A 12,804-nucleotide genomic window follows, 5' to 3' on the forward strand; every position below is an offset into this window, starting at 1 on the left:
GACCCAGACGTCACTGGTTCTCAGATCTCCAGTGACTCTCGGCAGAGCGTCCCCTTCTGCTTCCTCAGCAACAGGACCTACTACAGCAGGACCCTTGTCTACATCCGGCCCTGTCCAGACTAGCTTTGACGACATGGCTCTTGAAGCATCACTCCTAAGGTCCAAAGGGTTCTCCGAGGCTGTCATTCAGACTATGCTGAATGCCAGGAAACCGGCTTCTGCCCACATATATTACAGAGAGTGGCATGCTTATTTCACTTAGTGTGCTGCTAAGAATTATGACTCCTTTAAATTCAGAACACGTTCCTTCAGGGCGTTATATGTATTCAGCCTCCTAATGTCCCTCCTGTGCCTCCATGTGATCTGTCTATTGTATTGGAGGCGCTTCAAGAAGTGTTCGAGCATCTGGAATCTGTAGCCCTCAAATGGCACACATCCAAGGTCCTTTTCTTGCTCGCTATTGCCTCTACAGGGAGGGTTTCGAACTTGAGTGCATTGTCATGTCTTCCACCCTTGTTGATATTCTATTGTGACAGAGCAGTTCTTCGAACTAGGCCTGGTTACCTTCCTAATGTGGTTTCATCTTTTCATCTTAACCAAGAAATCGTGGTTCCTGCTTTTGTCTCCTTAGACTTAAAGAACATTCTTTGGATGTGGTTAGGGCTCTACGTGTCTATGTAGACCACACTGTTTACATTAGTTGGTTTGATGCCCTCTTTGTTCTTTTTGATTTTCACAAGCGTGGGTGGCCTGCTAATAAGGAGACGGTACGCCGTGGGGCGTTCCCCGATCAATTATGCAAGGTGGCTACGTGGTCTTCAGTGAACACGTTTCTTAGGTTCTTCGCCTTTACGCCCCCACCCTTGAAGTACTGCTTTAGGACATTCCCTGTGGAAACCTATGTGCCCTGCTGCAGAAAGTAAGAGTTATGGTAGACTTACCATTGTTAACTTCCTTTCTGCGAAGTACAATACTGTAGATTCCACAGGGCGTTCACCCTGAAGCACCTGGCTTCTTTGGGTTTGTGTGACATTAGCCTCTGGTTACTTTCTCCTGTCGTGAGAATGTTTTCTTGTGTGCCTAACATCTTCCTTCTTTCTTGAGTGCTTCCTGCATTGGACTGGTTAACAAAACTGAGTGTGGTTATAGAGGAGGGACCCGATTCATCCTGGAACAGCTAAAGCTTTACCTGTTGATGCCTTGATCCAGATCCATCTCTACACCCCGATGTTTCCCTGTGGAACCTATGTACTTTGCAGAAAGGGAGTTAGCAATGTTAAGTCTACTATAGCTCTTACTTTTGTATACACATCATTTATTGTTTATATAAGTCTAAAAAATAGAGACAGTATTGCCTTTTATTTTTGTGAGATTCACCCACTATGGGAGTAATAGTGCGTATCAATAGAGGACCATACAAATTAGCTGAGATTATTACATGAGTACTAAATTGACACATATGAAAGCAGTAATACAGAAGTGATAAGTGCAAGGTGATAACGCAACAGCAAATCAGCTCCTAACTGTAATTTTTCAAAACCTGTGATGATTGGCTGGTGCGTTATCACCTTCCACTTATCACTTCTTTATCACTCGTCTGATCTTGGAAGCTAAGCAGTGTTGGGCCTGACTAGTAACAGGATGGGTGCCCACCTGGGAAGACCAGGTACTGTAACAAATATTTCTCTAACGTCCTAAGTTGATGCTGGGACTCCGTAAGGACCATGGGGAATAGCGGCTCCGCAGGAGACAGGGCACAAAATAAAAGCTTGAGATATCAGGTGGTGTGCACTGGCTCCTCCCCCTATGACCCTCCTCCAAGCCAGTTAGATTTTTGTGCCCGGCCGAGAAGGGTGCAAACTAGGTAGCTCTCCAGAGCTGCTTAGAATAAAAGTTTAGTTAGGTTTTTTTTTTATTTTCAGTGAGTCCTGCTGGCAACAGGCTCACTGCATCGTGGGACTAAGGGGAGAAGAAGCGAACTCACCTGAGTGCAGAGTGGATTGGGCTTCTTAGGCTACTGGACGTTAGCTCCAGAGGGATGATCACAGGTTCAGCCTGGATGGGTCACCGGAGCCGCGCCGCCGTCCCCCTTACAGAGCCAGAAGAGACGAAGGTCCGGTGAAAGCGGCGGCAGAAGACATCCTGTCTTCAAGACTAAGGTAGCGCACAGCACCGCAGCTGTGCGCCATTGCTCTCAGCACACTTCACACTCCGGTCACTGAGGGTGCAGGGCGCTGGGGGGGAGCGCCCTGAGACGCAATATAACACACATATACCTTAGCTGGCAAAAGGAATACATCACATATAGCTCCAGGGCTATATGGATGTATTTTTTCCCCTGCCATTTTACACAAAAAAGCGGGAGTTAAGGACGTCGTGAAGGGGCGGGGCCTATCTCCTCAGCACACTGGCGCCATTATTCCCTCACAGCTCCGCTGGAAGGACGGCTCCCTGATTCTCCCCTGCAGTACTGCATCTGATTCAGGGTAAAAAAGAGAAGGGGGGGCATTTTGGCAGTAAATAACTAGATTAACAGCAGCTATAAGGGATTAACACTTATATAAGGTTATCCCTGTATATATATAGCGCTGGGTGTGTGCTGGCAGACTCTCCCTCTGTCTCTCCAAAGGGCTAAGTAGGGTCCTGTCCTCTATCAGAGCATTCCCGGTGTGTGTGCTGTGTGTCGGTACGCGTGTGTCGACATGTATGAGGAGGAAAATGAGGTGGAGGCGGAGCAGTTGCCTGTGTTAGTGATGTCACCCCCTAGGGAGTCGACACCTGACTGGATGATTGTGTTTAAGCAATTAAGTGATAATGTCAGCAATTTACAAAAAACTGTTGACGACATGAGAAAGCCGGCAAATCAATTAGTGCCTGTTCAGGCGTCTCAGACACCCTCAGGGGCCCTAAAACGGCCGCTACCTCAGTGGGTCGACACGGATCCAGATACAGATACTGAATCTAGTGTCGACGGTGACGAGACAAACGTAATGTCCAGTAGGGCCACACGTTACATGATCACGGCAATGAAAGAGGCATTGAACCTTTCTGACACTACAAATACCTCAAAGGCGGGTATTATGTGGGGTGTGAAAAAACTGCCAATAGTTTTTCGTGAGTCTGAGGAAATAAATGAGGTGTGTGATAAAGCGTGGGTTTCCCCCGATAAAAAACAGCTAATTTCGAATAAGTTATTAGCACTATACCCTTTCCCGCCAGAGGTTAGGGCACGGTGGGAAACACCCCCTAGGGTAGATAAGGCGCTCACACGTTTATCTAAACAAGTAGCGTTACCGTCCCCTGATACGGCCACCCTCAAAGAACCAGCTGATAGGAGGCTGGAAAATATCCTGAAAAGTATATACACACATACTGGTGTTATACTGCGACCAGCAATCGCATCAGCCTGGATGTGCAGTGCTGGAGTCGCATGGGCGGATTCCCTGACTGAGAATATTGATACCCTGGATAGGGACAATATTCTGTTAACTATAGAACATTTAAAGGATGCATTGCTATATATGCGTGATGCGCAGAGGGATATTTGTACCCTGGCATCAAGAGTAAGCGCAATGTCCATCTCTGCCAGAAGAGCATTATGGACCAGACAGTGGTCAGGGGACGCAGATTCCAAACGGCACATGGAAGTATTGCCGTATAAGGGGGAGGAGTTATTTGGGGCTGGTCTAACAGACCTGGTGGCCACGGCAACGGCTGGAAAATCCACCTTTTTACCCCAGGTTACTTCACATCAACAGAAAAAGACAGTCTTTTCAAACTCAGTCCTTTCGTTCCCATAAGTACAAGCGAGCAAAAGGTCACTCTTTTCTGCCCAAGGGCAGAGGAAGAGGAAAAAGGCAGCACCATGCAGCCGCTTCCCAGGAGCAGAAGCCCTCCCCTGCTTCTGCCAAGTCTTCAGCATGACGCTGGGGCTTTACAAGCAGACTCAGACACGGTGGGGGCCCATCTCAAGAATTTCAACGCGCAGTGGGCTCACTCGCAAGTGGATCCCTGGATTCTACAGGTAGTATCACAGGGGTACAAACTGGAATTCGAGGCGTTTCCTCCTCATCGGTTCCTGAAGTCTGCTTTACCAAAGTCTCCCTCCGACAGGGAGGCAGTTCTGGAAGCCATTCACAAGCTGTACTCCCAGCAGGTGATAATCAAGGTACCCCTCTTACAACAGGGGAAGGGGTATTATTCCACACTATTTGTGGTACCGAAGCCGGACGGCTCGGTGAGACCAATATTAAATCTAAAATCTTTGAACACTTACATAAAAAGGTTCAAATTCAAGATGGAGTCACTCAGAGCGGTGATAGCGAACCTGGAAGAGGGGGACTATATGGTGTCGCTGGACATCAAGGATGCTTATCTCCACGTCCCAATATATCCTTCTCACCAAGGGTACCTCAGGTTTGTAGTACAAAACTGTCATTATCAGTTTCAGACGCTGCCGTTTGGATTGTCCACGGCGCCTCGGGTCTTTACCAAGGTAATGGCCGAAATGATGATTCTTCTACGAAGAAAAGGCATCTTAATTATCCCTTACTTGGACGATCTCCTGATAAGGGCAAGAACCAAGGAACAGTTAGAAGTCGGAGTGGCACTATCTCAGGTAGTGCTAAGTCAGCACGGATGGATTCTAAATATTCCAAAATCGCAGCTGATTCCAACGACACGTCTACTGTTCTTAGGAATGATTCTGGACACAGTCCAGAAGAAGGTGTTTCTCCCGGAGGAGAAGGCCAGGGAGTTATCCGAGCTAGTCAGGAACCTCCTAAAACCAGGACAGGTCTCAGTGCATCAGTGCACAAGGGTCCTGGGAAAAATGGTGGCTTCTTACGAAGCGATTCCATTCGGAAGATTCCATGCAAGAACTTTTCAGTGGGATCTACTGGGAAAATGGTCCGGATCGCATCTTCAGATGCATCAACGGATAACCCTGTCGCCAAGGACAAGGGTGTCTCTCCTGTGGTGGCTTCAGAGGGCTCATCTACTAGAGGGCCGCAGATTTGGCATTCAGGATTGGATCCTGGTAACCACGGATGCCAGCCTGAGAGGCTGGGGAGCAGTCACACAGGGAAGGAATTTCCAGGGCTTGTGGTCAAGCATGGAAACATCTCTTCATATAAACATTCTAGAACTAAGGGCCATTTACAATGCCTTAATTCAAGCAAAACCTCTGCTTCAGGGTCAGGCGGTGTTGATCCAGTCGGACAACATCACGTCAGTCGCCCACATAAACAGACAGGGCGGCACGAGAAGCAGGAGGGCAATGGCAGAAACTGCAAGGATTCTTCGCTGGGCGGAAAATCATGTGATAGCACTGTCAGCAGTGTTCATTCCGGGAGTGGACAACTGGGAAGCAGACTTCCTCAGCAGACACGACCTTCACCCGGGAGAGTGGGGACTTCACCCAGAAGTCTTCCACCAAATTGTAAACCGTTGGGAAAGACCAAAGGTGGACATGATGGCGTCACGTCTAAACAAAAAACTGGACAGATATTGCGCCAGGTCAAGGGACCCTCAGGCAATAGCAGTGGACGCTCTGGTAACGCCGTGGGTGTACCAGTCAGTGTATGTATTCCCTCCTCTGCCCCTCATACCGAAAGTATTGAGAATCATAAGAAGGAGAGGAGTAAGAACTATACTCGTGGTTCCGGATTGGCCAAGAAGGTCTTGGTACCCGGAACTTCAAGAGATGCTCACGGACGAACCGTGGCCTCTACCTCTAAGACAGGACCTGCTACTGCAGGGGCCTTGTCTGTTCCAAGACTTACCGCGGCTGCGTTTGACGGCATGGCGGTTGAACGCCGGATCCTGAAGGACAAGGGCATTCCAGAAGAAGTCATCCCTACTCTGGTAAAAGCCAGAAAGGAAGTAACCGCAAAACATTATCACCGCATTTGGCGTAAATATGTTGCGTGGTGTGAGGCCAAGAAGGCCCCTACACAGGAATTTCAACTGGGTCGTTTCTTGCATTTCCTGCAAACAGGACTGTCTATGGGCCTAAAATTAGGGTCCATTAAGGTTCAAATTTCGGCCCTGTCGATATTCTTCCAGAAAGAACTGGCTTCAGTACCTGAAGTTCAGACATTTGTGAAAGGGGTGCTGCACATACAGCCTCCTTTTGTGCCTCCAGTGGCACCTTGGGATCTCAATGTTGTGTTGAGATTTCTAAAATCACACTGGTTTGAACCATTGTCTACGGTAGATTTAAAATATCTCACGTGGAAGGTGTCGATGCTGTTGGCCTTGGCTTCAGCTAGGCGTGTGTCAGAATTGGCGGCTTTATCATGTAAAAGCCCTTACCTAAATTTTCATTCTGACAGGGCGGAATTGAGGACTCGTCCTCAATTTCTACCTAAGGTGGTTTCTGCATTTCACATGAACCAACCTATTGTGGTACCTGCGGCTACTAGGGACTTAGAGGACTCTAAGTTGCTGGACGTTGTCAGGGCCTTGAAAATATATGTTTCCAGGACGGCTGGAGTCAGGAAAACTGACTCGCTGTTTATCCTGTATGCACCCAACAAGCTGGGTGCTCCTGCTTCAAAGCAGACGATTGCTCGTTGGATTTGTAGTACAATTCAGCTTGCACATTCCGTGGCAGGATTGCCACAGCCAAAATCAGTAAAGCCCATTCCACAAGGAAAGTGGGCTCATCTTGGGCGGCTGCCCGAGGGGTCTCGGCTTTACAACTTTGCCGAGCAGCTACTTGGTCAGGGGCAAACACGTTTGCTAAATTCTACAAATTTGATACCCTGGCTGAGGAGGACCTGGAGTTCTCTCATTCGGTGCTGCAGAGTCATCCGCACTCTCCCGCCCGTTTGGGAGCTTTGGTATAATCCCCATGGTCCTTACGGAGTCCCAGCATCCACTTAGGACGTTAGAGAAAATAAGATTTTACTTACCGATAAATCTATTTCTCGTAGTCCGTAGTGGATGCTGGGCGCCCATCCCTAGTGCGGATTGTCTGCAATACTTGTATATAGTTATTGTTACAAAAAATTCGGGTTATTATTGTTGAGCCATCTTTTCAGAGGCTCCTTTAAATTTATCATACTGTTAACTGGGTTCAGATCACGAGTTGTACGATGTGATTGGTGTGGCTGGTATGAGTCTTACCCGGGATTCAATATCCTTCCTTATTATGTACGCTCGTCCGGGCACAGTATCCTAACTGGCTTGGAGGAGGGTCATAGGGGGAGGAGCCAGTGCACACCACCTGATATCTCAAGCTTTTATTTTGTGCCCTGTCTCCTGCGGAGCCGCTATTCCCCATGGTCCTTACGGAGTCCCAGCATCCACTACGGACTACGAGAAATAGATTTATCGGTAAGTAAAATCTTATTTTATGTTCACAACAACCCTCAAAATTTAGCAATGTATTGAATATCCACGCTAATTTAACAATCATGGTGATTTGTACTAGCAATGCACTGGCACACTTCTGCACTAGCACATTAAATGTAGCAATAAACAATAAGCACTTTTTACTGGCACCATAACTATATTTCACTAGCATTTTAACTGTAGCAATAAATAATAAATACTTCACCACATATAGGCCCTCATTCCAAGTTGATCACTCGCTGGCTAGTTTTAGCAGCCGTGCAAACGCTATGCCGCTGCCCACTGGGGAGTGTATTTTAGCTTAGCAGAAGTGCAAACGCATGTGCAGCCGAGCTCTGCAAAAATAGTTTGTGCAGTTTCTGAGTAGCTCAGAACTTACTCAGCGCTTGCGATCACTTCAGCCTATTTGTGTCCGGATTTAACGTCACACACCTGCCCAGCCACGCCTGCGTTTTTTCAGACGTGCCTGCGTTTTTCTAAACACTCCCTGAAAACGGTCAGTTGACACCCAAAAACGCCCCCTTCCTGTCAATCTTTCAGCTGCCGCCAGTGCGATTGAAAACTTTGCTAGAACCTGTGCAAAACCACAAAGGACTTTGTACCCGTACGTCGCGCGTGTGTATTGCGGAGCATACGCATGCACAGAAATGCCGATTTTTAGCCTGATCGCTGCGCTGTGAACAACGGCAGCTAGCGATCAACTCGGAATGACCCCCATAGGCACCTTCCTAATACTATATGTGGCAATTTAGTAACCATATAATAATCTCAGCTAATTCATATGGTCCCCTATTGATATGCACTATTACTCCCATAGTGGGTGAATCCCATATATTGATATGCAATACTGCCACTCCCCTAGTGGGTGAATTCCCCTATTTTTTATACTTGTATAAACCGTAAATTATGTTTAGGTAAAAAAGCATATACAATTGTACATCTAAAACTTTTTTTATTTTTTATTTCATGTTGTCTTTATACTCCATTATATATTGAACAGAGTCCCAGTTACATAATGAGTGAAAGTCCGCTGTCCAGGTCCACATGAAAATGTCCGCCGCATCTATCTGATACACCAATCAAGTGAGACCATGATGCACCATGTCTTCCATGAGCACCCCACCAGGCTCAACCTACTGGAATCAGACATGACACATGCGCAATGGATACCCGGAAGTGACGCGCATACGTGGGAACATGCCGCAGACACCGGAAGTGTGGCGGAAGTTCCGCACTTCAACAGAAAATCAGCTTAAAGACACTGTTCACTATATAGAAAGCACTCGTATTTGCTCTTCTTAATATGTTTAAGTCCCTGCATACAGTATATATCACCTTACCCCAAGAAAGATTTGCAACTAAACACAATTACTCAACAGAAAGTGATGTCATAATTAGATACCTTACTATGGAGTATAAATAGGAGCTCAGTCCTAGTATATTACCACCCTTTGATGAAGGCTGAACAATGAAACACGTTGTGCCACCCTTACTGACCTCCTATAGTAAGATAAGAGATATCCATTTTTGTTTTTTTTGTTTTTTTGTCTCACATATTGCCCTAGGAAACTGAAAATATATATAATTATTATTTATTTTTTTAGACTTTCTTTTATTGTACTCTGTCAAATGTTAAAACAGTCCATCCGATCCTTTCAGAGAGTCTTATTAGACCATAAGGTTGATTATTGCTCTTGTTGTGGGACACCATTGGGTGCTCATACCCCTATCCATATATTATATATAATATAATAATATATTATTATACAGTACTGTGCAAATGTTTTAGGCATATTTGGACAAAAAGCTGCAAAGGGCCTAATTCAGACCTGATCGCACCAGAAATAAATTTCTCTAGTGGGGAAAACCATGCTGCACTGCAGGTGGGGCAGATATAACATATGCAGAGAGTTAGATTTTGGGTGGGGTGTGTTCAAACTAAAATCTAAATTGCAGTGTAAAAATAAAGCAGCCAGTATTAACCCACTCAAATCTAACTCACTCTGCACGTTATATCTGCCCCACCTGCAGTGCACATGGTTTTGCCCGTTCGAGAAAGATTTAGCTTTTTGCGATCAGGTCTGATTTAGGCCCAAAGTGAGAATGCTTTCAGAAGTAGTAGTGTTAATAGTTTATTTTTATCAAGTAACAAAATGCAAAGTGAATAAACTAAAGAGAAATCTAAATATAATCAATGTTTGGTGTACCCACCCTTTGCCTTCAAAACGCATCAGTTCTTTTAGGTACACTTGCACAGTTTTTTTTATTTTTTTTATTTTTTTTAAAGGAATTCTGCAGGAAAGATGTACCAAATATCTTGGATATCTAGCCACAGATCTTGTCAATTTACAATATTCTTGCTCAAATCCTTCTGTCTCTTCATGTAGTCCCAGACAGACTCATGCTGTTAAGATCAGGGTTGTGTGGGGGCCATATCATCACTTCCAGTACTCCTTGTTCTTCTTTATGCTGAAGATTCTTAATGACATGTATTTTTGGGGTCATTATCCTTCTGCAAAATAAATTTGGAGCCATCAGATGCATCCCTAATGCTACTGCATAATGGATAAGTACCTGCCTGTATTGCTCAGCATTGAGGACACCATGAATCATGACCAAATCCCCCACTCCATTTGCTGAAATGCAGCCCCAGACTTGCAAGGAACCTCCACCATGCTTCACTGTTGCCTGCAGACAGTCATTATTGTACCACTCTCCAGCCCTTCAGCGAACAAACTGTCTTCTGTTACAGCCAAATGTTAAAATTTTTGACTCATCAGTCTAGAGTACCTGCTGCCATTTTTCTGCACTCCAGTTCCTGTGTTTTTGCGCATAGTTGAGTCTTTTGGCCTTTTTTTCACATCGAAGGTATGGCTTTTTGGCCGTAATTCATTTGTGAAGGCTGCTTCTGGACAGACTTCTCTGAACAGTAAATGGGTGTAACTGGGTCCCACTGGTTTCTGCCAGTTCTGAGTTGATGGCACTGCTGGACATTTCCCGATTTCGAAGGGAAGTAAGCATGATGTGTTTTTCATCTGATGCACTAAGTTTCCTTTGCCGACCACTGCGTCTACAGTCCTCAATGTTGTCTATTTCTTTGTGCTTCAATGCTGAGAATTGCAGGCAGATACTTACCGATCATGCAATACCATCAGGGAGGCGCCTGATTGGCTCCAAATTTGTTCTGCAGCAGGACAATGATCCTAAACATACATCATTAAGAACTATCTTCAACATAAAGGAGAGCAATGAGTCCTGAAAGTGAAGATATGAGTCCTGATCTCAACATCTAGTCTGTCTGGGATTACATGAATAGACAGAAGGATTTGAGCAAACCTACATCCACAGAAGGCAAGATGTTTAGAACAATCTCCTTGCCGAGTTCCTTCAATAACTGTGCAAATTGTGACTTTGCTATTCAGTCTGCTAACTGCACAACAATCTGGCTTTTATAAAAGTCTTTCTTTTTGTCTAGGCATTCTGTGGGTGATACCAAAGTCCCATTCTGCCTGCAGTCGTGTGTGAAGCCCCTGAAGTATGCCATTGCAGTAAATGACTTAAGCACAGAGTATGTGCACAGATATGTGGGGAAAGAACCTAGTGGGTTAAGGTTTAACAAGCTATTTTTGGATGAAGATGGTGAGTAATCCTATTTTTTTTTATGTTTTAAACAAATAATACAATATTATAGAGTGATGTTGCTAGAGCAAAAACAGTAACTAGTTTTTCATAGCTATTTTAGAGTTTGTTAACAGTCATGCAAACATATGGATTATATTCAGTCCATAAGAAACCTACAGACTTAATTTTTCACCCTTTGAAAGACGTTTGAGGTCAGGTGTCCTTAGCCTGTTTCTATTCCGGTTTCAATTTATGTGAAGAGTGAAAAGGAGGTTCTCATATTGTCAAGTACACTAGTATAGTGTACTCACTTTTCTCTTACGTTCTAGAGGATGCTGGGGTCCATATTAGTACCATGGGGTATAGAGGGGTCCACTAGGAGCCATTGGCACTTTAAGAGTTTAATAGTGTGGGCTGGCTCCTCCCTCTATGCCCCTCCTACCAGACTCAGTTTAGAAAATGTGCCCGGAGGAGCCGGTCACAGCTAGGGGAGCTCTACAGAACTTTTCTAGTAAAGTTTATTTTAGAGTTAATTTTTTTACAGGAGGCTGTTGGCAACCGCCTGCCTGCAACGAGGGACTGAGGGGTGGAGCAGTGTCCGCCCTGCAGGGTCTGAGCCACTGTCTCCGCTGACTGGACATTGAGCTCCAGAGGGGACAGATCGTGTCCCTCCACAGGGGATCGCTCACCCCAGCAGCATGCCGCCACCCCCTTTTCGGAGCTGAAGTGTGGCAAGTGAGTCACTGACCCCCCCAAACAAGCGGGGGGGGGGGGGTCAGTGTGAAGATGGCGGCTTATGGGCAGGTGCGCTCCCGGACGGCTCAGCGGTACTTCGGTGCGGCGCTGTGAGGGGCGCCCTGACCCAGCACCTGTCCCTACACTGACCAAACAAGCCTGTCTGGGTCTGCGGACCTCAGCCAGCACAAAATCCTCAGGCCAGTATAATCTCAGAAGAGCGGGAAGACAGCGCCATTAAGGGGGCGGAGCTTCTCAGAGCGGACCAAGCAGCGTACAGCGCCATTTTCCTGCCTGCAGAGACGCTGCCAGTGGAAGAACAGTCCCCCCAGAGCACCTCCAGCTATTTGTATGGTAACAGGGGGTTGTAGAAGGGAGGCTGTGTAAAGACTGTGTCACCTATTAAGGGACACAGTGAGTGCTGGTTTAGGGTCTCCCTATACCTATAATAGCGCTGTGTGTGGGTTGGCTCCAATCTCTGTGTCTCTCTGCCATTCTTGGGGGGAAAACTCTGTCTGCCCAGTACCCTGTATGTTTGTTGGGTGATTGGTGTGTATTTGCAAACATGTCTAGAGACTCTGTTTCATATACTGCAGAGTATTTATCTTCCCAGGAAGATCCCATCCCATGTAATCAGGATTGCACTGTTGTAGCGCAGATCCCAGCTAGAGAGCCGGAATGGGTAGCGCCTCTCAGGGGGACTATTTCTCAGATTTCTGATATGGTTGCTAGAACTGAGCATGCAACTCAGATACTGCAATCCTCTATGGTTGTATGGTCTGATACTGCTTTCTCGGGGTCCCCTGCGGTACATTCTCACAAACATGCACTTGCTAAGATTATGCAGGATGACACGGACACCGATTCTGACACTGCAGACGGTGACGGGGATGTGTCAGGGGGGACGGCATCACTTGCTAAGGTGGTGCAGTTGATGATTGAGGCCGTATGGGATGTGTTGCACATTACGGACACAACTCCTGAGCAAGTTGAGGAGGCCTTTTTCACAGACAGTAAAAAGCCCCCCCCCCACCCCTCACCTTCCCAGCATCTAAGGAATTAAATGCTATCTTTGAAAAAGCCTGGGAA

The 12,804-nt window shown here is 46.2% G+C and overlaps 1 protein-coding gene across 6 annotated transcripts in view; it reads left to right on the plus strand.

Moving 5' to 3' along the window:
* The window catches only part of LOC134945051 (glutaminase kidney isoform, mitochondrial-like), a 1,232,451-nt gene that overhangs the window by 481,717 nt on the left and 737,930 nt on the right, over window positions 1-12,804 (plus strand). For all 6 annotated transcript variants that reach the window (XM_063934082.1, XM_063934081.1, XM_063934084.1 and 3 more), the window contains exon 6: window positions 10,835-10,998. In XM_063934082.1, coding sequence (XP_063790152.1) covers window positions 10,835-10,998 — 164 coding nt within the window. The remainder of the gene's footprint in view (window positions 1-10,834; window positions 10,999-12,804) is intronic.

Source organism: Pseudophryne corroboree, chromosome 7, assembly GCF_028390025.1.
Source record: "Pseudophryne corroboree isolate aPseCor3 chromosome 7, aPseCor3.hap2, whole genome shotgun sequence".
Lineage (NCBI taxonomy): Eukaryota > Metazoa > Chordata > Amphibia > Anura > Myobatrachidae > Pseudophryne > Pseudophryne corroboree.